General features: G+C 41.2%; 1 protein-coding gene across 3 annotated transcripts; it reads left to right on the top strand.

The window, feature by feature from the left end:
• The first annotated feature begins 2,700 nt into the window (after positions 1-2,700).
• LOC133448842 (calponin homology domain-containing protein DDB_G0272472-like) lies at positions 2,701-27,189 on the top strand. 3 transcript variants are annotated; one of them, XM_061727748.1, is made up of 10 exons: positions 2,701-2,831; positions 4,473-5,684; positions 7,311-9,321; positions 22,136-22,248; positions 23,430-23,517; positions 23,678-23,822; positions 23,924-24,060; positions 24,172-24,368; positions 24,452-24,536; positions 25,684-27,189. In XM_061727748.1, exons 2-9 carry the CDS (start codon positions 4,483-4,485, stop codon positions 24,531-24,533), a joined length of 3,975 nt encoding a protein of 1,324 aa, XP_061583732.1. In that variant the 5' UTR covers positions 2,701-2,831; positions 4,473-4,482; the 3' UTR covers positions 24,534-24,536; positions 25,684-27,189. The 3 variants fall into 3 exon arrangements, 2 of the variants coding, with proteins under 2 accessions (XP_061583732.1, XP_061583733.1); XM_061727749.1 differs by having other exon boundaries at positions 26,026-27,189; XR_009782982.1 differs by lacking the exon at positions 25,684-27,189 and having other exon boundaries at positions 23,924-24,037.
• Positions 27,190-27,588: the final 399 nt, after the last annotated feature.

A 27,588-nucleotide genomic window follows, 5' to 3' on the forward strand; every position in this document is an offset into this window, starting at 1 on the left:
GAAGTCAGTCGCCAGGTTAAAAACATTTAGTTACTAGGTTACTAGGTGTATGTTGCCTTATGACTATATAATTAACACTTGTTTGTGTTAGAAAGAGAGAAAGAGCTTCAGGAGAAGCCTCTTTATTGGGTATTAGATTACATTTAATGAAACGGCATAAAGTAACACAACATTTCGGTTAAATTTAGTATTTTCTTTGATCGAGAAATACAGTTAGGCTATGGTGAGACTCTGGTGCAACTTAATGACTTAATGACCCGTACGTCTCACACGCACGCGCTTACAACTAAATGGTTTGAGAAAACATGATCAAATAAGTCTCACTTCTCAGATTTGCTGAGAGGTTTACAAGGGTACACTTTCCTGCTCTATCCACATGATGTCAACGCAAATGAACGTTGTAAAGGTCCAGGTGTTATGCAAATGTGTGTTTATTGAGTGAGTGAGATAAGCGCTTCCTGCTGTTAGGAAGTCCCAGGGAGCCTCAGCATCCTCCCGCTTACATCCTATTCTTTTTCACAAAAGGTAGGTAAAGTGGCTTTTCTTCTCAGTTAGAACCCGTTCATCAAGTCCACTTGTGTCTGTGTCTCTCCTTTCTCTGTTCTTCATTCTCTCTGTCCGTTTTCTATTTTCCTGCTCTGCCCAGCTGGCCTCCGGCAGGAGGGTCCCCCCTTATAATCCAGGTCCTGCTCAAGGTTTCTTCCCTCCTAAAGGGGAGTTTTTCTTGCCACTGTTTGGCTTAGGTTTTTCTCCCACTAGGGAGTTTTTACCTGCCATTGTTTATGTTATGTTTATGTAATAATTGCTCGGGGTTCATGTTCTGGGTCTCCAGAAAGCACCTAGAGACAACTTATGTTGTAATAGACGCTATATAAATAAAATTGAATTGAAATTACTGTTTAATGAAGCGTACTCTTAAATTAAATACTTACCTGCTGTACTCTACTGCCCTTACTTTTTAACAACTTGTGCTTTTTATTATTTTACCTCTTTTCTTATCATTTTATTTCATTTTATTTGTTATTTACTCTTTAATTGTGTCGTGCTGCTTTTAATGCTGATGTAAAGCCATTTGAATTAACTTGTGTTGAATTGTGCTAAACAAATAAACTTGCCTTGCCTTGCCTTTGTCCAGAGGCCCCCACTGCCATGATACTGGATTTAACAAAAAGAACTGGGGCCGGATTCACCAATATGTTCTTAAGAACGATCTTAAGAAATGTCTTAAGATCTAAAATTAAGAAGTTCATAAGAAAGTTCTTAAGTGCAATTCCTCAATATTTTCTTAAGAACCGTCTTAAGAACTGTCATTTCTTACAAATTTCTTATTTTTCCTACTTAAGAACTTCTTAAAACATGTCATTGCATTGCACATGCCAACAAACAACATTTATACAGGTAGTTTAGGTCTTAACCGTCAGTCACTCACTAAACATGGAGAAGGAGAAAAAGAGATGCAGGAACTTTTCAAGGCAGGAGCTTGAGATTATGGTGGATGATATTAATGTGCGAAAAAAAATACTATTGGGGAAAATTAATAATAATTAACTACCACGCTAACTAACATGCTAACAAACAGTTAACAGGCTCTTTGTGTAATTAATTACAAAGTCCTCAAACTATGACCTACTAGTCTAAACTTGTCTAAAATGTGTTGAAAAAAGTGATATTAGAGGCTTACACAGAATAAATTTTAAGACAGGTCAAGGTTGTCTTAAAGTTAAGAAAAAAGTCAAGAACAAATTTGAGAACTTTTATTTCAAGAATACCATTTATTCTTAAGTTTTTTCTTAAGAAGAAACTTAAGAAGAAAGTTGAAAAAATACTTTTTGGACAATATGACTTTTTCTCTTTTTTCTTCTTAAGACTGAACTTAAGAAAAAAATGACACTTAAGAAGATTCTTTTTCTTAAGAATGTTTTCTGAATCCGGTGTTGTGCCGGATTCAGCACCCCTGCCGTGAAAAGCACCCCCTCGTCGTACACACTGTTTAGCGTCCAGTTTTGTGTTAATGATTCATGTTTAAATGCGCTCATGGATTCCACAATAGTCATACTTTCCCACAATCACAGTCACAGATAACAAAAATCGGGTAAATGGTTATTGATGTCATTAATTAATAGCCTGCTTACTGTGTTGTCTTCCATAATATTTGTAAATATATATAATATAAACTCCTAAGTAGGCTATGTGTTTGTGTGAGTGTGTATATATAAATATATTGAAGTGTCAGTGTGTTGTTTTTTTTCTTGGTCTACTTATCATTGAATATAAACTCCTAAGTATGTGTTATGTGAGTGTGTGGAATGAGAATATAATTTTTGTCATTATGTGTAAAATGAGGGGGTGCTTTTCACGGCAGGGGTGCTGAATCCGGCACAACACCGGCCCCTGATTCTGCCTTTCCGCAGGTGCATTGTTCATGGTTTTATTTTGAAATACAAACCTACCATTTCCTGTCTGCTGGTGTTAAGGCTGATTCATGGTCCGCGTTACACCGACGCAGACCCTACGCCGTAGGCTACGGCATAGGCTCTGCGTCGATTTAACGCGGAACCATGAATCAGCCCTTACTCCGCTTCACTCGCTGGAGCTGGAGCGAGGCTGCAGAGGGAGGGAGTGTCTGCTGGGCTGGGCGCAGCAGCGGTCTGACGTCTTCTCACCCTGTTAATGACTCAAACAAAAAAAAAAAACACACAAAAAAAAAAAACGCTGACAAGAGCTCGGCAGACGAGACGATCACGGAAAGGAAAGCAGAGGAGTCGCGTCTTCTGCAACTTCTTCCCACTTCCTTCCTCCCTCCTACCTGTATGACTGAGTGAAGACAAACGGTAAAAAAGAGAAAACTTTATACCCGCAACGAAATATGTATATCTCATTGTAAGAGAAAGATTGCACTTAGCAGCAGGTGCGCATCTTTATGACTGTTTTACGTGTTATACCTTGATTATGAATATATTGCTACATGGTTTTACTGAAGACTCAAGCTTTCGTTTAAACATAACACTTTGCTGATTTAACTCACGTTTTGCGAGGTCAACGACTGGGGGTTCATCCCTGACGTGTTTTACTGGTAACTTATTAACAATCCGTGGAGGAGTGAACACCGCTGAATATTATGCGTTTTTTTTGTCATTTGTAGTTCATAATATCGCGATGTTTTAATTCCTAAACTATGTGGGGGTCTCACAGCATCACTCAGAAACAAACCTAACGCAAGCATGAACACTAGAAGCTGTTAAGAGTAATCCAACCTTGGAAGGCTAACCTAACAGGCACCTAATGCAAACAAAGATAAAAAAAAAAGTAAAATAAATACATGCCTGCCAGGACAGAGAAATCTATCAAATGAAGGCTGGGAATCTATCAAGTGCAACTTTACCTGCAGGGAAGGGATTGTTTCTCAGGTATTCTGCTGTACTTGACTGCTGCACACAGCTTGAGTTCAGGCAGATCCTATTACACAATGCCATGCATACCCACAGATGTTGTGTTCACATGATGTAGGAAAACATGCTAAACAGTATGTTAAAAAAACCACAACAAAAGAATAAGAAATAAACTATTGATTTGAATCAAAACAGCTTTGTGCCGCCAGATGCATCTCTTGACAAGTGCTTTCCTTGACCTTTTGATTGTTTCACAGTATCAAACTGAGGTGATGTGGACCTACCGGTTTGTGTAAACGTCTTACAGGCCAAACCAGATGCTGCAGACAATGCCTTTGGTATTTTGTGTGACAGATTTGGAAACAGTATTGTTATCTTCATCATGTGGTGTAAATACACCCTTTCTTAAAAATGCTTTTACGGCAATCTCGTTACAGTTGCTCCTTGCCTATCTTTTGTGGTTTCACTTCAGTGACAGAGCTGAACTGAACTCTTTCAATTGTGTTTATTGTATGACAGATGTGCATGTATGGAGTCATTGGACCTGCTCCGCTTTGTGACGGCCTCTTTTGATTCCTGTTCAGAATGGGGAGCAATTTCCTTTCTGTCTTTATGCTAGTGTTTAAATATGTGTAAAATCTGTATATTACTTCTGATGATAAGATATCGCTCGTTCAGGTAATTCAAGAGTAAACTATCATTAGTTGTTTAAAAGAAATCACAAAGTGAATTATTATTATGAAATCAGTTAGGATTGTTGTACCAATAAATAGCAAATATAGTTTCCTGTTTTGCTCTCAGTAATGTTTCATCCATTTGAGTCATTAAGAACGAAAATTGAGCAAGAATAAAAAACTATACTAACAAGAGGTTGTTGTCCACATTCAGTGATGTTTGTTCAGTATGATTTATTAGTTTCACTATCTCTGCACGTTCAAAAATCTGGCCCAACCAGACTCGTCCACTCTCCTTCATAGGGACATAACCAACTGGCTTTGTCTCATTTGAGAGTTGTAACATTTTTTGAGCGTAACTGTCTACTTTGCTGTGACTTCATTCTTCTTCTGTCCCCTTTTGTCTCAGCGACTCAGCTATGGAGAGCTCTGTTGAGTCTTCCCAGAGCGGAGGCGCCCCGACAGCAAAGCCAGTCCTGGCTCCCAAACCCTTTCTGGCTCCTAAGCCCTTCTCGCTACAGAAGAAAAACACAATACGCTCCATCCACGCTCCAAAGACGGTTCCTGCTACTACGACAAAAGCAAAACCAAACCAGACTGGAAAATCAGAGGCCACGGGTGACCTCAGAGCGACTCCAAGGCCCCCCGCTCCCAAACCACCTTGTACAACTCCCACCTCCACTTCCAAACAGAGCTCTGTGAGTGTGCCCGCCAAAAACCCGGCAAGTAAAGCACTTCCACAAGAGGAGAGTTCCCCTGACCCTAGTGCCAGAGTACCAGTGCCAGTGCCTGACCCAGTGCCAGTGACAGCTCCAGTGCCAGGTCCAGGTCCAGTGTCAGTGCCTGCAGTGCCAGTTCCAGCTCCAGTTTCAGCTCCAGTTCCAGTGCCAGTTCCAGTGCCTGACCCAGTGCCAGGTCCAGAGTCAGTGCCTGACCCAGTGCCAGTTCCAGTTCCAGTGCCTGACCCAGTGCCACGTCCACCCTCTCCAGCCACTCAACTTGAGGAGTCTCCCAAATCTGAGTCGGTCCAGAAAGATGATGTCATCCAAACAAACCACAACTCAAGCAGAGACTCTGCTGTAACAAACTCAGAGCAGAAAGATGGGGAAAACAAGCAGGATGAATCCAAGGTTTCTGACCCCCAAAAGCTTGAGGAAGTAAGTGGTGACGTTTCCTCTACAACCGATTCCCCGCAGCGGTGGGGCAGCACCAGGAAGCGTCTGCCCACGGAGCTCACTTCAAAGTTTCAGTCCGGTCCTCCACTCGTGCCCCCGAAACCGACTTCAGCCATCTCTAAATCCCGCACTAAACATGACTCCAATAAACCAGCTTTTTCCGATCCAGAACAAAACCAGCCAATTTCAGAACTGTCGAATAGCGAAAGTGATGCTGGTGAAGTGAAGGAGGACTATAGTGGAGGAAACAGTATCAAACGCAGGATCAGTCTTCTCTTTGACCCGTCATCAAGGCCGGAGGTCACAACAAAGAGAGATGATCCAGAAATAGTGAACGGGATAGGAGGTGTAAAGGAGCGGATCAAAAACTGGGCGTCAGAAACGGGTTCAGAAGGTCCAAAGGCCGAGAAGAAGCCTCCAGCTGCACCCAAAACCTGTTCCAAGAGGTGAGTGACACCTTGACTCATCCATGCAGTTTGTCTTTGGGGACAAGACCAGACACGAATAGGAGTGAAAGAACATCCACCTGTGGGTTTAATTGAGCAAGTTTATCCCAAAGTTGAGACACGTGCACACTGATAAGCTTTTACGGTGCAGACTTCTTTAAAATCCCGTCTGCTTTGAATAGATGCATGTCATTTATGACCAACAAAAATATTTTTGTTTCAGTCCTCTTATCCAAATGAGCAAACCTTTTCCTTTGTCATGGTTTTCTTTTTTGGTGGGGTTATTAGATTATTTTAGAAAAAAAAAAGGAAAGGCAAATACATTTTATCTAACCGTAAGTTGCGGATGTCCTACATTATCCTTAGAAGATTCAAGGGACCTATAGTGACAATTTACAGTTAAATTGTTAAATTAAGATTATTGCTTACACTCACAATACCGCAGCAAAATTTCTGTCCATAAGTAACAACGATTGAACATGAACTACATCACCTCAGAGTGGGACATTCAAGTTTAGATCTCCGACGCTCTTTGCTGGTTCATCTTTTGCTTCTTTTTTTTTTCTTTTGCATGAAATTGAGGCAATTTCGGTTAATTTGTTTTATTTCACCAAAATATATAATAAAATATATATTTCTTTTTTAGATCTATGATGTTTTTTTAGTGGAAGTGTATAGAATAGTGTTTTTGCTCACACAACTGAAAGTGAAATTTAAGCACAAGTATGACGTCCAGAGTTCAGTGACATGGCTATTATCATGTACTAAAGCTTTGACCTTTTCGGTGAAAGCTGTTGTGTAAATGACGTCAGTGGTACCTGAATCAATGCAAGGCTGTGTAAAAAGTTTTTTTTTCTGAAAAGCTTTGGTTTTAAAGGAAGAGTGCACCATTTTCAGCTGCAGTTGAATTTAAGAATATCAGTCTGACTTTTTTATACCTAAAATATGTGACATATTTCATAAACTCAAATTTAGACCTCAGCTAAGAACAGATCAAAACGAACAAGGGCTATTTAGGGTCTATTTCCATTGTTTCAAGTCCTTACACTAAGCTAAAATACATACAGAGTGATAGCAGTACTGGGATAGCATTCTCATTGTATTCCCAACTTATTGAACTGTTGCTTTAATGTTAACAGTGAGGTTGCATAGGTTAGCTGAGACATGTCTAGATGCTGTCTCTGGTCTGTGTACATTTTTGAAAGAAAGCATTAACATTAAACCAGGGTTTCCGCGGGGTTTTAAAAAGTATTAAAAAGTGATAAATGAAAATTGCCACATTTAAGGCCATTAAAAGTGTTAAATTCACCGTCAGAGGTATTATTTTTTTTAAATTGGTATTATTTTTTACCTTTTACATTTTAAGCTGTCTATTTTATTGTCATTCACAAAGTGAAATAAATGTGAAACATCTGGTCAACATCAATGAGTCTATAAATCTGTTCTGTATAGTGTTCTATAGTTCAAAATCTGTATTAATGTTAAAATGTCCGTGATTAACACTTAATGTTGTGACAGTTTTTTTTTTTAAATCTGAAGGTAGTGAAAAAGGTATTAAATTGGTATTAAATTTAACATAAGGATTGCTGTATAAACCCTGTAAACTGATTGGCATCTTTCTCTCAGCTACGAGCCAGCAGCTGTTCCAGCAGTGGAGGAAACCCCAGAAACGCCAACGGCAGAGGTTCCTGGGGAAGAGGAGGTGACCGCTCAGCCCGTGGATCCACCTCTGAAAGTCTCTCCTGCCGAGCAGCCCACAGAGACCCAAATGGAAACACCGAAAGATGCTTTTAATGAAGATAAATCAGCAGAAGTCACTACGGAGACAGCCGAGCACAGTAAAGCAATAGAAGGGGATGTCCAGCTACAAAACCATAGTGAGTCTCCATCCCACACTGCTGCTGAGGAGGGAGATGCAGCTGCTGAGCTCGTGCCAAAGAGGGACAAAGTCAAACGGCGCTCTGTTCGCTTTGGTACTGTGGTGGCGGATGATGGAGGGCCTCCCATCATCCTGGGCTCAGAGCCTGAATCCAGCGCGGAGGAAGAAGACCAGGAAGAAGGTCCTGAGGACAAACCTGAGGAAGATGTTGTTTCTGTGCCTGTATATAGAAAAGTTGGGATTCTTCAGAGGAAGCACGAGAGGCAAAGGCAAGAAGAAAAAGGACAGAAACACATGGACTTTATAAAAAGAGAGGAGGGAGAAGAGCAGCAACAGACAAGAATTGTGTTGGAAGATGAGCAGATACTAGAAGAAGGAGTGAGGGAGAAAGAAAAGGCAAGGGAAAGTCAAGAGCTCAGGTTCAGGGAGGAAGAAATGGAGAGACAGAGAATGCAGGAGGAGGAGAGCCGACGGTTAATAGAAAAGGAGAGAGAAATGGAAAGACTGAGAGATGAACAGGTTGAAAAGGAAAGACAGGCAGAACTGTTGCAGCAGAAACAGGCAGAGCAGGACGTGGAGGAGAAAAAGCAGAAAGAAAAGAGACCCAAACACGTGCAAGAGGATTGGGAAAAACAGGAGCTGAAGGAGGAGGAGGGGAAAGAGGAAATATTGATGGAGGACGGAGAAATGCAGAGAGAAGAGGAGGAGAGATTGATTCAGGAGCACAAGGATTATCTACCGGAGGAGAAACCAGAAGAGGAGGAATCAGGTAAAGACAAGCAGAGAGAGGAGAACTGTGATGGGGTCAAAGAAGAGCAGGCGATGAAGGAGAGACAGGAAGAGGAGGAACGAGGGAGGATGAGGCATATGGAGGAGAGACTCAGACAAGAAGATCAGGAAAAGGAGCAATTAAGAGAAGAGGCTGAGGAGAGAGAGAGGCTTAGGAAGCTTCAAGAGGAAGAGAAGTTGAAGCAAAGACAGGAGGAGGAGGAGGAGAGACAACTTGAGAGGAAAATAGAGCAGGAAAAAGAGGAAGAGGTGGAAAGAATGAAGCAAATAGAAAAACAGAGAGTGGAGGAGAGAAGGGAAGAGGAAAGAAAAAGACAGATTGAGAGAGAAAGAGAGGAACTAGAGAGAAAAATGCAAAAGGAAGTGGAAAAACAAGTAGATGAACCTGAGAAAACCCCTAAAATAGCGGAAGAGGGTGAAAGACAACAACTTGAATTGACTATGATGGAGGAGGAGATGACGTCCGATAAAGGAGAGCAAAATCTTATCAGTCTTGACTCTGAAGATGGAGCTGAGAAATCACCGGTCTCTCCTCCGGCAGAGAGTGTGGTGGACGTTGTTTACGACGACTTCTCTGTCAGAAAGCCTCTGATTGAGGTGGACTACGATGACTTTTCTGTCAAACCAAAGACACGGGGCTCACGGGCTAAAGGAGAAACCGCTGCAGCACGGCACAGTTGGAGAGATGAGTTTACAGATAAAGAGGAGGCGCTTGTTTCCCTGGACGTGGAACCGCGGGAAAACCAACAAGAGCCGGTGGAGGGTGAGCAAGTACAGAGCCGAGCCCGGGAGAGCCCGGGGACAGAAGTGGTGGAGGTGGATCCGGAGGAGGGGGAGGAAGAAGAGAGGCCAGAGGAAGAGCAGCGTCACTCTGTGGGGATGGAAGTAGAGGAAGAAGAGAAGGAGACAGAGAATGTTGAACAGGTGGAGAAAGAAGAAGAACACGGTGAAGAAGAGGACAGCAATGAGGTAAAGACAAAAGTTAACCCTGTCTGGTTGGAATTAGGGCTGGGTATCGATTCAAATGTCAAGAATCGATTCGATTCCGATTCTTAAGATTCAGAATCGATTATCATGATTCGATTTGATCCGATTCGATATTGATTTGGCTTAGTGTTATTTAAAATGTTTTTTGAGCTGTTGCCTGAATTATATGACTGTAAAATAACTAGTGAAATAATAATTTCACAATAATTATTGTGAAATAACTAAGAAATAAATAACTCAAACAGGCCTTTCAATATCAATTTAAAGTGCAAAAAAGAAAGAAATTGCAACAGTTCATGCAGTAAACAAATCATTTTAGCTTATCTAATTTATTCTGTCACCACGCACACATATTGCCATGAAGCACCTGGCATTTTTCAGAAGTGTCATGACAAACTGTGTGTCCGACTACTGAGATTAAAGTTCACCTGGCGAAAATGATGAAAAAGAAAAATAAAAAAAAAATCGATCTTTAGAAATAAGAATCGATTTTTAGGAATTAATATGAGAATCGATTTAGAATCGGAAAATCAATTTTTTCAACACAGGCCTAGTTGGAATGCAGCTTCATTTGCTCAGTAAGTTCCAGAAATACGTTGGACACTGACACATTTGACCTGTTTACCAAAACATACAATAGTAGCTGCACTTTATAATGATGGACCGCCTTAAAACTAGACGGTCAGCTTTCATTCATGAGGACTCGGCCTCACTAACCCAACCATCTGCTTGCCGACTTGTTTTTAAGGACAGACTGTGAGGTGCAGGCTATACAGTTTATCCCAAACTCACCTCCATGTTTCTTCTGTCTGTAAACACCGGCGTCCCACTGGCACACGTGCATGCTCACACCATCCAACCGTCTCCACGGGTTTCCTGCTTCACTCTGCAACTCTTCCTCATAGTGCACTATTTTCTTAGCTTCACCTTCAGTGTTGCTAGAGCTGCTCTGGATTTTTGCATTTTATTTATTGTTTTTCTGTCCAAAGCCGCCGTATTTGTTGTGGTGAAGTCTCTTATGCCAAATCTTAAAATGCTCTCAGATCAGAACTGAGAGTCCTTATTCACTATCTAACAGTAACTTGGATATGTTTTGAAAAAAAGGGTCCAATGGGGCTTTTAGCTCACATGAATTTCCCCGCGGTTACATGAAATGGTTAATTGTTCAACCCAGAGTAAAGGGTGAGGCCATGAGCTGAAATAGGAGTGAACGGTAAACGATGTTAGCTTGAATCAGGTCGACCTGGCAACCACAGACCTCACTTGCACCAACACATTCACCATTGCACCATTCCTGTAGGACGAGGAAAATATGTTGTTATACTCGCTTCAGCCTGGTTGAGCTGAAGAACTTGTAACTGTGTGCAGGAGCTTTGGGACCTGTAATATTCATATGACTGAAACCAGTGTATGAAGCCACTTTGTAAGAGCCCAGAATCAATGTAACGCCAAGTCACAAACTTTATTTACTGTTAGGATAAGTCAAGGTCGGAAACAGGTTTAAATTAATGTCCATTTAAGACATCAAAGGTAGATTAGTTGAAACATTGCTGTGTGTGAATTTGAGTTTTGCTCTAAAAATGTAAATCAATGAAAAAGACAAGGTTTAACGTTTATGTAGGCTATAGAGTTGCTATAGATAAAACATTACAAAAAAGGTAAAAAGGTTGACGTTTTATAGATTAAAACTACTGTCAAATAAATTAAATCATTAAGTTTAAGTTATCTACACATAGCAACACATGTTCCTCATCAAAACATGTCAAATTACGGTGATGAATATCAAATTAAGGAATAAATATTTAAAGCTCCTTGTTTTATATAGAAAGGCTTTCTCCCTTTCTCCCTTATAACTTTAGTTTATCGCTCAAGGGGCGTTTCCTTAAACTGCGACATTGATATATAATGTATCTGAAATGCAGTCGGAGCATACACATGTATTGTATTCATTAAAAAAAAAAATGTGTGAGATTGTACCTCAAGCGCTGCAGTATCTGCCAAAACTCTGGCAGAAGTGTTCAGCTTTTATTCTTTAGCTGTAAAAGTTAACACTTTGGTGGCTTTGCACATAGCTTTGTAAGGTTTTACAGCTGACGTGGAGCTTTTCAGTAACAGTGACGCAACAGTTTGTGAGGTTTGGGACACAGCAGGCAGACTCAGACGTCAGATTAAAAACATTTAATGATAGCTGTTGCTGGATGATAGTGTAGAGAGGAACTAACAGAACCGGTGTTGTAGTAGTCGGCGTAAGGCTCATGTAGTGACATGAACAAGTCAATACTACACGATGAGGCTGGAGGAACAGGGTTTAAATAGGGATACACACAGGTGAGACACATGAGGTCAACGCGGAGGTTACAGGTGCAGACATGATGACTGACTGGGGAATCCTGGGAATTGTAGTGTTTTTTAGTTTTAGTTTTTAGTTTATTTTCGGTCATGACACAAAAAAAAAACAAAGAATAAAAATGACCACAAGAAAACAAATACACTGTTCAAAGAAAACTTTACAAAAAAGTTTCCAATATATAAATAAACAAATAACATCTAGACCGAAAAACGGGTAGGCTGAAGCAAAGCTTATTATTTGCCTACCCTCAAAAAGATTAATTAAATTAATGAAATAAAAGCAAGAAGTAAGAGAAAGACTGCCAGTAAAACAAATGTTACCTTCATTCTTAAAAAATCAAAGCTAATCACCAATTAAATAAATACCCAAATCAACATAGCAAGCATCACCACTCATTAATTTAATATAAGGACATCGTCCTTCTTTTCATTGTTTAAATAAGGTTAAGGTTCTACATAGTGTAGGCCGGTGATCAGCATAGTGGGGAAGCTGACCTGGGTGGAGGAGGAGCAGGCATCACAACAATCTGTGACTCACCTTCCCGGGGGGCAATTCAGAAGATCAAGAAGGAAATAAACAGACTGGCGAGTAGCACCATTTTCATTTTATTTAATTTTTGTATCTGTATATTTAGCTAAATGTAAATCTCACTTTAAAAGTAAAAATATCACTGAAAGGGCCTCAATACGTTTGTCAAAAACAGACTGCATTATCTGTGTAAGTCACCTGTTATATGTCTCGAATTATCTCATGATGTTGCATCATAAAACAAGACGAGTATACATCCAATGTTCATATGTGCTTCATTGCTATTCAGGGTGGTACGGGGGTGGGAACCTGGAACACATCCGGGACAGGTCGCCAGTCCTTCATGGTTCCAGTACAGAGACAAATGAGACAAACAACCACACATGTTCAGATTTACCAACCAGCCTAACATGTATGTTTTGGGACGGTGGTAAGAAGCCAGAATACCCGCAAAACATCACAGAGACAATGAGCGAATGTGCTCACCTATGAAGCCTGACATTGGAACTTTTACACAAAAGAAAATCTATTTTTTCAAATTTAAAGTGTTTGTTGCTTATTGAAAACTAAGTACTAAGCAATTTTTTTTTTATTATGTGGATGATGCAAAAGACTCAGAAATTAATCTATGAATCAGATACATCTGGCATAATAGATTCAATACAAGAAAGAAAATTGATCAATAAGAGATAAGAAACTATTTGCTGGTTGAGTCAGAGACCCGTGGAAGTTGTAGGAAAGCTGCAGTAGACGGATCCACAGATCAACGTCATCATTCTGCAGCGAGACAGTAGTGGTCCATTTCCCTTAGATTAAGTGTGATGAGCAGATAATATTAACACTCCAGTTAAAAAAAGGCAAGATCTTGAACCTGGTGTTTCATTTTTGAAACCTCTTAATGCAAGCTGGGCGGCAACCTTTTTGTTGTTTTTTTTCTTGAAAGAAAGGTTGATTTCATTTCAGTTGATTTTCAGTTATCTGACTGTGATAGAGGGAGTCTAATTTACCAAAGGCCTTTGCTGAAAGAGACAAATAAATAGGAGTGTCATCGGCATAGCAAGCAGCGTTGTCATGTAAGATATGGCTTAGAGCAGGGGTTCTTAACCTTTATGACCTTGGGGCCCATTTTTTTCAGTACAGAGTGGCCCGGGGCCCATCAAAATATTAACACTGTATAGCAAGGGTATTCAACTAAAACTTTAGGAGGTCCATTTAGAGAAAATGTACTCAAGGGAAGGTCCAGAACATCATAAATATATATATATATATATATATATATATATATATATATATATATATATATATATATATATATATATATATATATATATATATATATATATATATATATGTGTGTGTGTGTGTGTGTGTGTGTGTGTCCAGCAGTTTGAATTTCCCCTTTTCTTTGTTAATTGTCTCAACACATCTTAACAATTGAACAGTTTTGCAGTTTCTCTTTCCTGCCAGAACTTAAATCTGGGCTGGATGTGCATGAGATTCTGACACCATCCAGCCCAGATTTAAGTTCTGGCAGGAGAAAGCTCAGTTCTCTCACTGAACGACAGAAAGTGGGGGCATAAGATTATAACAGGGGAAGAAAGAGAAACTGCAAAACTGTTCAATTGTTAAGATGTGTTGAGACAATTAACAAAGAAAAGGGGAAATTCAAACAGCTGGTAGAGAAATAAAATAAGATACCATTTGAAAAATAAAATAAAATCTATTTTATTTTTAAGAGAGTGTTAAGTGGCAAATATGTACTTTTTTAATATAACAGTCAGATGCAGATGTTGATACAACTATGAGGCTACTTGAATATACACACACACACACACACATACACATACACACACATATATATATATATATATATATATATATATATATATATATAAAAAACACACACACACACACACACACACACACACACACACACACACACAAGCATACAAGCGTGCATATTTAAAAATAGAGCAGGATGATTTTACATTAAGTTATTTACATTAATAAGTTGTCAGGACTGCGCGCGTCAGGTTTCATCCGAGCCTGATCAGCTGCGACGAGCACGAGCCCGCCGCAGCTCTCTGGCTGCTGAGCAGCAGTCACTTTCCGATGCTTTTGCGAGCCCGAACAGTCCAGTCCAGCAGACACGACAGCCCACGCATCTACATCTACCATCTTTCACCAGTAACGACGGAGCCGCCCGAGCGGCACCGACCTCCCCGGCCGCGGGGACGCGCCGGGGTAAATGATCACGCCGCGCTCGCTCGCTCTGGGCGCAGACCCAAGTAATCGATCCCTGATCCTGGCGGATCTAAACGTACTCTGTGCAAAATGAAGGATTTACTCTGTAAATACACACCATTTCTCTTACTATTACACGTACAGCTAGCTGAGTGTCTTCTCCTCATTTGGTTGGGAGTTGCTATGCAGTCCCGCGGCCCTCGCGGCCCACACGTACAAAACTGATTTTTTTTTCGCGGCCCACTAGATGGCGCTCGCGGCCCAAGTGTGGGCCGCGGCCCTATGGTTAAGAATCACTGGCTTAGAGAATGTATGTAGAGGCTGAATAACATCTACTGTATCCAAAATGACCTCTCACGTGTTAATAAGCTCAGATTTATCCTCACCCAGGATACAACACAGTCCCTGCTTTGGAGATATGGTTTAAGGGCCAATCCCAATGTTCACCCTACTTTGTACCACTAGCCCTCACTCACTACCACTTCACCCTAAAAATGAAGCCACAGCGGTAGGGCCCTTGTAATCTTCCCTAGGGATTGGGACACCACTTGCTACGTCACTGCGTGGTTTACGTTCGGGTACGTAAGCGACTGCGTAGTTACGTTTGCACATACGTCACACCATATCAGGAAGCCGAGAGCTAAAAGCTGTTTTAATTTCCGCTGTAGCGCTGTTAATATGCCACTTTATTAAGTTTTAATATTTTTTTCAGGCGTAAAAGTAACCATTAAGATCCCCAACCTGGGCTCAGTTTATCCAAATAACGCCTGTTTGCGGTGTTTTCGGGGATGAGAAGAGCCCCGGCTCGGGAGCGGATTTATGGTTCCGCGTTAAATCGGCGCATAGCCTACGGCGTAGGGTACGGCGTAGGGTACGGCGTAGGGTACGACTTAGGGTACGGCGTAGGGTACGGCGTAGGGTACGGCGTACGGCGCGCATCGCCGCGTAACCTACGCCGTAGGCTCTGCGTTGGTGTAATGCGGAACCATAAATCAGCCTTTATTCTGGCGAGATCTGTAGATACAATGCAACAACGAGCAAGCAAGTTATTATGTACATTCACTGAGTGAATATTATGAAAGTAAAATATATATTTCTCTCTAGAAATGTAATCAAAACGCATTTTTATGCAGAAACTAACTCAAAATATTGATTTTATTCACTAAAAATGAAAAATGTCCGCCATGTTTTTTTGTTTGATTCAGTCTGCAAATGATGACGTAAAGCATTCTGGGAAATTTTTCTGGCCCTCGGTCAGCGAGTCAGCATCTGAAATCCCTAGCTTTTAAGGGCTAGATTCATATCCCCTAGCCCTCGATATGCACACTACCCCTACATGCAAAGAGGAATTGGGACACCACTAAAGAGATCTGTAAAAGGGTGCTGATAGGAATGTAGCGTTGACAATTTCAGCACTTCTATTTCGTGGCCAAGTTAAACCAGTTGTAACGAGGCTGATTGGCAGGGCATCTAAACAGCATGTTGATGACTTTCTTAACTACTTCCTCCGGGGAGTGTACCACCGAAAAGGGTTCATAAGTAAAGTTTTATCTTACAAACAAGTGAAAATCTGATAATCTGATAAGTACAAAGTACATTTAACCTGGAAACAGACATGGTGGCAAACTCAAATGAGTAAGAGATGTAACGAGAGCGTTGGCACGGTTCAGAAGTTTACACAGAGATATGCCTCCCAAGACCATATGTAACATCTTTGTAACACCTAACTTTATGCCCCGAACATTGCATGGTTGTTTGTTTGTGTCGACCAATCTCCTGTAATGGTGCTTCATGCGTGACCATGTGGGTGCTGTAAAAGTTTTTATTTGCCGTGTAAGTACATCCCTGCCTGAACCACTAAGGGGCACTGCTGCTCTTAGAAGCTGCAGTTCCTTCCTCTTCTGCATGACAGAAACCAAGGAGTTTATCACTTCTACAGGAACTTACACTGGTATAACAGGGTGACAATAACGCGTAACGGCGTGGTTTTACCAAACGGCTGTGAGTCAGCCTTTACAGCAGAGTGTCAAAGAAAGGTTTCTCACTTTGACAGAGCAGGATGAGCGACAAGTATGCAGCCGACCATGCACTCCTTCAGCAGACTGACAAAAACACACATGGCTGGACGGGTGCTATCGTAAGAAGGCGTTTTGTGGGCAGCATGTCCTCATTTGGACCTGTCCAGCAGGGCAGCATGTCAGAATGACCATACATGGTGCCCACAATACACTGTCTGCTCCCATTTTGTCTCTCTTCTCATTCCCTCCTTTGAAAGAGAGTCACCCCCACCCCCACGTCCACACGCACTCTGGCACACACACAGAAAAGAGGATGGGCTAGTCCAGAGACAAGAAAGTTCACATGTCTGCTGTTCATTCTTTCATCTAATGATCCCTGTTGCTCAAGTGTTCACTCTGCTTCCCAGCAGTCTTCCTGGTTTTTGCTCTCCCCTCCGTTGCCGTTTCCTCTCACAAAGACCTGCTTCATTCACTGCCTGCATTTACCTACAGGAAGAGAGCGCTGGAGGGAGGTACAGAAAGCACCTTGGCCCGGCCGCACCTTCCCTCCTTCCCCTGGGATTTTCCACATTGGAGCACAGACCTCTGCTTTGTTTTGACGTTTCTTTGAATTCACTCAGATCTGCAGGAGATAAAGGGATGATCTGACGCTCTGTACTGGGCTTTGGATGTTTGGAGTCGCAGATATTTCCCACGCTGCTTTTTTGGGACACAGGTACAGAGGCCAACCAAGCTTCACTGTGGCAGCTCAGGCTCTGGCCCAACAGAGAAAACAGTGCAAATGAAAGGAGGTAATTCCTACAACCTTACCTAAGAACTTTTTGGCACTTTTTTTTTTTTTTTAAACTTACAAAGTTTGAGGAAAAAGAGGTTCTTTGATCCGGAATTCCTCCGTTACCTTTTGAATGCATGGTGATGTGATGACAACGAGAACTTTCTCTGGAAAAGTGCTCGGTTTCACAGCCGTCGTAGCGGATGTGGCGGGGGTTTACTTTTGTCACGGCGCAAACACGTAGCTGCCTGGGAAAATTAATTTCTTTTACCAACAGAAACCAGAAAGTTTGTGTGAGCTGAACTATACAAAATATGCAGCAAGAGGAAGGATCTCACTCAAACAAATGAGGGACTTTTTTTTCTTTCTTTTTTAAACAGAGCTGGATACTTTCTATGTGCTTAAGATGACAAGTGAAGGTCAGACTTCAGACTCAATTTTCTGACTTACCCACAAAATCCACTCCTTTCCAGCTAAGCTGAACCTTAGTTTCTGCGGAGACCCGGTTCCCATGGTGACCCTGGCATCAGGATAACCAGCTGTGTGGGCTTTGCAACCATGCAGTTCTTGGGAGGGAAGCTGTCAGCCGCCCAGCTGCAGGTGGCAGGCTGGGTGGGTAGCGTGCGGCGCTCCTTGCAAGGGGCTCTGGAGCTGGTATGGGGCCACTCAGAGGTGAAGCAGGAAGAGGAGGAGGATGATAAAGAAGAAGACGGAGATAAGGAAAGTGGAGATGGAGAGCAAAGATTCCAGAGGGCCATTTCACCACTCCGTAGCTTCACCAGGCGGAGCAGGAGATCCCTGCGTCGCTTCTCTGTCAGAGGTCGGCAGAATGTGGAGAGGAGAGCCACAGGCGCTGGTTCTGTAAGAGCTGATGTAATTACCAAGCAAACTACTAACGAATGCTTCACAGTCTGTCATTGATCTCAGGTACAGATATTTAATTAGTGGGCTTTAAAGCCTTTTCCATCGAAATTCATTCATAATTCAACATAAGACACAGTGATAAACAGTCATAGGGCCCGATTTACTAAGATCCTAAATAAAGAGTACTAAATTGCGTGTGCACTGAAAAAGTTTGCGCGTGCTGTTGTTGTGTGTTTTGCGGGTGATCAACTATTGCGTGCGCAATTGATAACAGGTGCAAACCTCAGTATTTACACTTTTTTCTCCATGAAAACACGTGATTTATTTATTATCACAAATAAAAAAATGAATGTGCCTCCTGTGGCAACCTTTTGCTGAATAATACTCGATTTAACATTCAAATAAAATATTTCTCCTTTTGCATGTGGAGATTAGCACTTTCCTTTCGAACGTATTAAATACAGACGCAATCACAATCCACGCAAAAACTTTCAGGCTTGGTAAATCTCATTGCGCGTGGTAAATGGACAAATTTGCATCTTTCCCTCCCAGTATTTAGCGATTTCTGGTGGGTACGCCCCATATTGATTATTTATCAGGGCAAAAGTACTAAATGAACAGCGTGTGCTATTTTGCGCATTTGAGAGACGCAGTCCTCTTTGCACGCTGTTAGTAGATCAGCTGGCACTTTGGTTTGCGGGTGCTGTCAAGTTTGCACACGTTTTTACACATGCAAACCTTTAGTAAATCGGGCCCATAATAGTGTTTAAGGTTTGTCAAACACCCACGTTTAGGGATCTTACTTGGCATTTTTCTTTGTAGCTTTATGTAACTTTCATGTAAGTTGTTGCTTTGTCATATTTTTTTCCACCTCTGTGTCAAAAGATAAGCATGCAAATTTAAAGAGGACGTGCTGCAGGCAGAGCCTGTTCATTTCAGGGAAGACGAAGCTATCTGACAATAGTTGGCTGAATGTGGTGTTTTATCAGCGTAACATGCATGCCCTTTCCTTTTCTGTCTGTGGCGTGTGTCGGAGATAAAGCAGATGACAAAAAACAGAGTGACAGACTTCGACAAAGTTTATCTAACAAAGTCGGTGTCTGCGCCGTCCGTATCTGCATCTGGCTTCTGTTATCTGTCTTTCTACTCGTTGCCATCCTTCTTTTTTCGCCGCTTTCCTCTACAACATCATTACATACATCTCTTAAACCTGTTTGTTCCCACTTCAGTCAAATATCCTGCAGGAATGAGGAAGAGTCAGTCAGGTGATGGCACAAAGCTGCTTTGCTGCAATGATGTGTCAATGCAAAACCACGAAAACCTCCCAATATGAAATTTTAGCTATGCCAATTATCAGTAATATAGGAGATAAATAACCAATAATTGAAACAGATATATAGTGGCAGCACCAATATAAAACTGTCAAAATGTAGAAGAATACTCTGGGGGGCAAATAGGCTACAGAAAGAATGTATTGCTATAGCTTTTTATTTTGGTAATCAGCTGTTTTTATTCCAGTTGTGTCACATTATGTTGCATGTTAAAATGTCACCTCAGGATAATAACAGTATGTATTCAGTTAAAATAAGGTCCATTTGCTCTGGGATCAGTTTATGATGGCAGCCTTAGATTCAGAGTGAAACTGTACTTTTATCTTATCAAAGATAATTGCAGTATTTGTGCTCTTTCGTGGTTAAAAGGGCACGGATTCCATCATGGAAGAGAAATATGAGGCAGGTGTTTTGCAGCGTAGGGCAGAGGCCTGTGTTGTGTATTGTGATTTGCTCAGCAGCTGCCGCTGCAGCTGTTCTGTCTCACCTTGTCGTTCTTTCAGATCAGCGGAGACCGCTTCAGTCTTTGTCCTTCGGCAGTGTCGGGGACATGCAGGGTCGTGTCAAACAAACCATATGTTGTCATGGATGGGACTTAATTCAATGCCACAGAGACCACAGCGTGGCTGCAACAGAGCACAATAGTACCACGTTTATTTATCTATAATTTGATTATTTTTTTTTTAATCCTGATAGCAGTTTTTTGCTTATAGCTGCTCCGTTTTTTATTTCAATCTTAATGCATTGTCAGCAGCACACTGCAGAAACAGCTCCCCTGGAAATTAAAAGAAATCTATTTAAATTCCAAATACTTTACTAATCCCTGGAGGGAAATTACTGTAACTGTTGCAGAAATAAGCCTAATCTTCCTAAATCTTGTCAAAATTGTCTTATTTGAAGCAAAAAATATCTCTGACAATCGAGTAAGGAAATATTTTCTTGACTAGAAATCCTAAAACTATCAACATAGTCTAAAATACTAATTTTCTTGAAATGAGGCTTATTACATTCTTTGAAATGAGTTTTTGTGGTGCATGTGTTTATTCTGGATGATAATTCCTGCAAACAGTTGTGTCAGGAGTATAGGACTTGTGCATACAATAATATCTCTTGTATTGTATAGGATCCTGCCTGCTGGATGTTAATATTGGATATGCAAAATGGTGAAAAGTGCTGCATGGTGCTTGAAGCGACTTTGATTAGTTTGCTGTGGCACTTCTGCATTTTTGATCACCAGACTCTCGACAAGCGGGCATTTTTTGAACACACTCTTTAGCAGCTGTTTAACTTTGCATAATCGATCAGTATGGAATGGAAACTGAGTTTAAAAATAAATTGAAAAATAACCTGGGGAGCCTTGATTTTTAGGCAGTTTGCATGTTCTCCCTGTGCTTGCGTGGGTTCCCTCTGGGGACTCCGGCTTCCTCCCACAGTTCAAAAACATGCATGCTAGGTTAATTGACGATTCTGAATTGCCTGTAGTTGTGTGTGTGAGTGTGTCTGGTTGTTTGTATATATGTGGCCCTGCGATAGACTGCCGACCTGTCCAGGGTGTAACCCCTGCCTGTCGCCTGTAATGAGCTGGGATAGGCTCCAGCAGACCCCCGTGACCCTGCAAAAGGATAAAGCGGGTGTAGAAAATGGATGGATGGATGGATGGATGGATGGATGGATGGATGGATGGATGGATGGATGGATGGATGGATGGATGGGTTTTTAGGCATAAAATGAGAGCATTCCTTTCTTTTTCTTCTGTGATGATCAGAAACATGGACTTCCATTAATAAGCAGCTCCTTGAGATTAAATCAGTCTGGTCCTTGATGGGAACCTGGCCAACAACCTACTAAATTGTGGCTTTTGTGATTTGCCAGAAGTTAGTTAAAGTACCACTTAAAGTCTAGCAAGCTGCATCTTACTTATGGGATGACATTGTGACAGATGTAAATTGTGTCTGCCAGACTAGAATTAGTTTTTCTGCATCTGAATGCGGACTGTGGTTATAGGAAAATTACCAGAAGCCCATTCATTCCTGCTGCAATGCTGCCAAATAGCAGGCTTTGTGCAAATGAAGCTGCTCGGTTAGTGGCACGAGATAAATGGGCTCATGAAGGAGATTATATGAAGACACAGATATTAACTCAAGAGTTGTTTTGTATCCAGGTGACAATATCAGGCAACACAACAGTGAGATGTGCCCTTGTCAAAGTGTGAGGTGAGCTCAGAGGAATGTTTGCGAGGACATGCATCGCACTGCTTTTATTGGGAATGAGTTTATGTGCGTGTGTGTGTCATACATTCCAGCACATCGACGTGACATTGTGTTTTATGTCTCCGTGTGTAGACATATAGCTGCACATGCTCATGCAAGTGCATGCACACACATGCTCCTGGTCGTTTATTGAGAACAGGCCCATCTCTGTGACCAGCTCATTAAAACACATATGCTTGGCTGGTTCCTAGTCTTTCCCTCCGTTGTTAGAGAGCCTGGCTCAGCACACAGTCCATTTTTGTCCCTGCCTCAATTCCACTATGTAAAGTTTGAACATACAAACTAACAGAGCAAACAGCAGCATTTCTTGGAGAGTCTAAATACAGTGGAATTATATTTGCACAGTGGTCAAAATATGCTGTGGATGGATTTATTATTTGATTTATCAATTCTGTCTAATGTTTGTCTTCATCTCTCAGACACAGGCTAACAGTTTCTGCACACATGATGAGGACAAAGAGGCCGCTGCTTTGACAGATGGTGAACCACACCAGCAGGAGGGGGACTGTGAGGAAACATGCGATACTGACAGGTAGATTAAAAAGCTCTGATACTGGCGCATGTATTTTTAAGCGTCTGCATTTCCTTCAGCTGTTTTGATGGAGGGACATGGCGGGTTTCAGCGTCTCTCTCTTTGCCCTGCCCTGCACATTTGGCTGCCTGAGCTTAGTCAAACATACTGAAGTCTCACACATCAGAAAACTAAAAGGATCATTCAGTCTTGTATCCTATGGGCAGAAATATGTGCCACTAGAAACTGAATTTGAATCATTTATATTTGAATTGCTCAACTTGAATAATTGCATTGAAAAACTGAATCTGAATCACATAATTTGAATTTGTATTGTTTAATTTGAATCATTGCATTGAAAAACTGAATCTACATTCAGTTCTCACAATTCAAATTCAGTTCTTGCAATTCAATTTCAATTTTACTGTGCCAGACATCCGGGTCTTCCGGAGGAAGAGTAATCGAGTGCAGATACAAAGAACTCCTTCTCACATAGCCATAGAAATTTTTCTACAAAAAGGCAAGATATAAATCTACACTTTTTACACAGAATGGAGAAAAACACAATAGGTTTTGAAATATCTAGCTCCCATTGGTCGTTTATATCGTTGAAAGGAAAATAGAGGTTATAGTAGGCTATGTGAAAAGGATGAGATTGAATTGCAAGAACTGAATTTGAATTGTGAGAACTGAATGTAGAATAAGTTTTTCAGTGCAGTGATTCAAATTAAACAATACAAATTCAAATTATGTGATTCAGATTCAGTTTTTTAATGCAATTATTCAAGTTGAGCAATTCAAATATAAATTATTCAGTTTCTAGTGGCACATATTTCTGCCCATAGTATCCTAGATGTTTAACTGGCTTGAATTACACTATGAAGATAAAGTGCTCTCTCGTTTTTTTTTTAGTAGTGTAATTAACCTGGAGGAGAAAGCTGCTCATCATGAATTCATGATCTTTTTTTATTTCCAGTTAGTTTGATAGGTTCAGCTTTGGTCCTTTGGTGTCAGCATAACTAAGTACAAACAGGCACTGAGGAGAGCTGTGGAGTGTTGTCAAGTGCTGAGGTCTCTCTGCCCCCTTGTGGTTAATGGATCATAACACATAAACCTAAAAAGTCCTTTTAACAGCAGGCTTTGTATTTTCCTCTCTGGCCATCTGTTTTGACACACCACTGAAAATCGTTTGTTCTTTCCAGTTCACAGCCCATCGCTGATCATACTCCTGAAGTCTCTTCTGATGCTGCTGATTCTCACAGGGAGCCAGATTTACCTGCACTCCCAGAGGTTAGTGGGTTTTTATCTGTAAAGCTTCACCCTTTCATAACAGACATCAGTTAATGCACGTGTCATCTGTAATGAGCGTAAAATTGAATTGTCTGATTTTTTTTTGTTTGGGATTGTGTTTATGGACACAGGCTTAGTGTATTTTTGTGTATCTGCACAGAGCTTCGCGCCTCTCCTTGACACCACTGCTCAGAAATCCAAGGCAGATCTAGGAAAGAGGCGAATTCGATCTCGTCCATCTCGCTCATTTCGCGCAGGGTCGGATCCGATGGGCAGGCCGGACTGGAGGGCCCATGACTCCACAGGTCAATGCCAGTCATGGCATATAAGCTTTTTTTTTTAAAGGATGAGTCTGGGAATTCTGGTTCTCTGCATGTTTTCACTAATCTGCCAACTCTGGTTTCAGACGGGAAGGAGGTGTCGTCAAAACAAAGCGATTCAGATTCTGAGGAGGATCGGCCCAAACCGAAGGCGGTCTGCTCTCCTCCGCCTGCTGCTCAGAGAGTCCCTGTCTTTCCTGGTATGAGCCCTGCAGCGCTAATTGTAAGTTCTCTCAGAGGACAAGTCAGCTTAGATCAAATGTTTTTCAAATTTGATTACATATAACATGGAACCAGTGGCATTTCTATAAAATGTACTTGCTTGCTATTTAAGGCTCAAATAAAAAAGAGAACAGGAGGGCCTGGAGGAGGAGGAGAGGACACAGAGGAGGACAAGGCGAGAGAAAAGAAAGAAAGTGAAAATGAGGAAGTGGCGCCATCCCCCTCACAGCTCTCACAATCTCCCCGCTCAGCGTCCAAGCTGGCAGGGGCTGCACTGGTGCTGCCACCTCTAGGAGGAAAAGATGGAGGGTGTGTTTTCAAAAATATCAGAGTAACACACTCATGGATATGTTTGAGAAGAATTCATCTAATATGGGTTCTGTGTCCTTCAGTGCTGCCTCATCGCCTGCGTGGTTGAAGGAGTTGAGGTCTAAGAAGCGCATGAGCTTGCACGATGGAGAAAACTTAGGTTGACAGGTGAGAAATCTGAAATGACTCATCAGAAACACACTTAGGGCCTGATTTACTAAAGGTTTGTATGCGTAAAAACGTGTGAAAACTTGACATCACCCGCAAACCAATGTGCAAGCTGATCTACTAACAGCGTGCAAAGAGGACTGCGCCTCTCAAATGAGCAAAATAGCACACGCTGTTCATTTAGTACTTTTGCCCTGAGGAATAATCAATATGGGGCATACCCGCTAGAAAGCGCTAAATACTGGGAGTGGAAAATGCAAATAGGTTAATTTACCACACGCAATGAGATTTACCAAGCCCGAAAGTAATTGCGGGGATTGTGATTGCGTCTGTATTTAATACGTTCGAAAGGAAGGTGCTAATCTGCCCAGCATTACGCACCGATAGCTGCTGTTATTGTGGCAAGGAGGCGACATCCAAAATCAAAGAATACGCAGAGAGAGAGTCTTTATTCTGCTGCATGCTATTTTAAAAATGGTCGCACAAGTTTTATTAAAGGCCACTTTTTCTTTAGTTCTTCGCCTTATATCTTGCCACCTTCTTTTAACCTCATCTGCCGTTGTTTTTGTCTTACCAACTGCATTTATTCTATCGCAGATTTTCTCCGATATTGCGTTTCTTTTGGTAATGTTTAAATGTCTTTGCTGTAGTTCATGAATGTGTTTATTTGCCTCTTCCACTAATATCTCTAACTCCAACTCGTCAAATTTCATTTTGCGCTTGCGACTATCCTGCTTTCCACCCAGACTCTCCATGGCGCAAACCGTAAGACACGCAACACCTCATTTAAATACTGCGGTTTGCACCTGTTGTCAATTGCGCAAGCATTCTTAGTTGATCACCCGCAAAACACACAACAACAGCACGTGCAAACTTTTTCAGTGCACACGCAATTTAGTACTCTTTATTTAGGATCTTAGTAAATCAGGCCCTTAGTGTAGACTTTCTTTTGATGTCACTCCTTGTAATGTATAGAAATGAAACATATTTCATGGTTTTTAATTTAAAATTCTGCTTGACGTCATTAACGGCAGAGGAGGAATTATTGAAAACAATAGATAGTCTTTTGCAACATGACTGAACAGGTGTGCTACAAAACAGACTTATAAAATCAAGGTGAACTAACTGCATTTTTTTTCCCCTTAAGGAAACATCGTGCCATATTTTTCTTATTAGTAAGAATCAGTCCGTCTCACCTGCTGCTGCTTACAGATGCGTTTACATCAGTCCTCCACTTGGATCTTTACCGTGACATCCTCGAGGGGAGTTCAGGCTTTTAATTGCAAGAGGATCAATCAGGATCTTTTATATCTTCTAAATGAGACATTGTACAGGGGCTGGGGCCTAATTTGCGATGTGTTAATACCAAGTAAATGTTTTATAAAGTGCTGTGTGGAGGCTCAGTGGAGAGTGAAAACTCAACAGGAACTTTAACGATAATGGTGTGTACATCCACACTGCTGACACGATAATGTTCTTGGACTCACAGCACACACGGCATCCTCCAGCTGCAGTCAGACTCCAGAAGAACTCCACGCAGTTCCACAGAGAAAGACAAAGAAGACCAGAACTGCAGTTATTTGTAAAATACTTCAGTGATGTGAAGCAGTGGGCAGATTTTCCTTCCTATAACAGAACAAGTCATCTTTTGAGGAAATGTTTGACAACAAAAGTTAGTACTGGTTTGAGGGGACCCTGACAATAATAAAGACATCGGTAAAAAAGACCACTTGGCAGTAATTCTCAGGTAAAGAAGTCACTTTTTTCATTGCAATTTTTTGGCTTAATATGTTAAATTAACGTTTAATAAGCGGTATACTCAAGATTTATGGTTTCTGACAGTTTCCGACCTACACAATACTTTATCTCGCAAAAAGACAATGTAAAGAAACAGCAGTCACAATACTAAAAACAGTATGAATTACCATTTATTTATAGCTATCATGAAGAATCAGAAGAAAACAGTGTGATGCTCCACCCGGTTAATATTTGATTCACTGATTTTTTTTTTTTTTTTATCAAATGTTGATGAATTTGTTCTAAAAGTGATCCTAACAATGTCATTTGCCACTATCACTGTCAGTTTTTGGACACCACCATCTGTTTTTATGCAGCTGTGAGGTTTGTCCTGGTCTTCTGGGAATCCTAACCGTAAGCTTCACAACTATATGACTAACCTCAGCCTTAATCTAAATCTAAATGATCAACACAGACATGTATAAACATATATATGTACATACACACTGAGTAGAAGTAATAAACCTTGTGTGTATTTGGTTTAAATTGTACAAATTGTCCTTGTCTAAGTATCCAGCCTCAAGTAAAGGTTGAAGCACTTTAACAAAAATTATAGCAACTCACCGCCCACGCCTGAGCAAAAATAACACTTTTCTTCCTTTTACCAAAACTAAAGAAATACTCTTTTCGTACGCAATAGTTTGCAACAACATCAAGGGTTTTTAAGGGGAAATTTTTTTATTTTTTTTTATGTTTTACAAACCTTGAAAAGAAATCATGACTGCTCAAGACTTGTATGTGCCTTTTTTATGCTGGAAAGTGAATGTTATAGATATCCTGATGACCATTTATGGTTATCTTACTGTATATTTAATGGAAATCGAGGGAATTTTATTAAAAGTTTTTTTCTATGAAATCTCATTGCGTGTGTTTTTGTAAAGTGTTTCCCTACATATTAAATGGATTAGATTTAAGTGGAGCATGAAAAATGCCCAGCGAGCATCTCTTTGCTGACGAGGCTGGAGAGCCGAGGAAGCACGAGCACGAGCTGTTTAGCTGCAGTTTGATCCAATGATGCTTGAAAAGCTGAGCTTTCTTTAACTTGCCATGGATGCGGTGCTGTCACCATGACACAGTGGAGCCGCAAATTCAGTTTGGCAACGTCAACCTTTCATTGACATTGGAGAGGAACTCTGTTGACACTGCAAACACGTCCGCATAAGTGAGGGCTTAATCTTCCAGCCCCTGGGGCAGTGAAATGTTCTTCATGGTCAGGAGGATGTCGATAAGCTGTGCCCTTTCAGTCCCACTGAAT

This window comes from Cololabis saira, chromosome 8 (assembly GCF_033807715.1).
Source record: "Cololabis saira isolate AMF1-May2022 chromosome 8, fColSai1.1, whole genome shotgun sequence".
Taxonomy (NCBI): domain Eukaryota; kingdom Metazoa; phylum Chordata; class Actinopteri; order Beloniformes; family Belonidae; genus Cololabis; species Cololabis saira.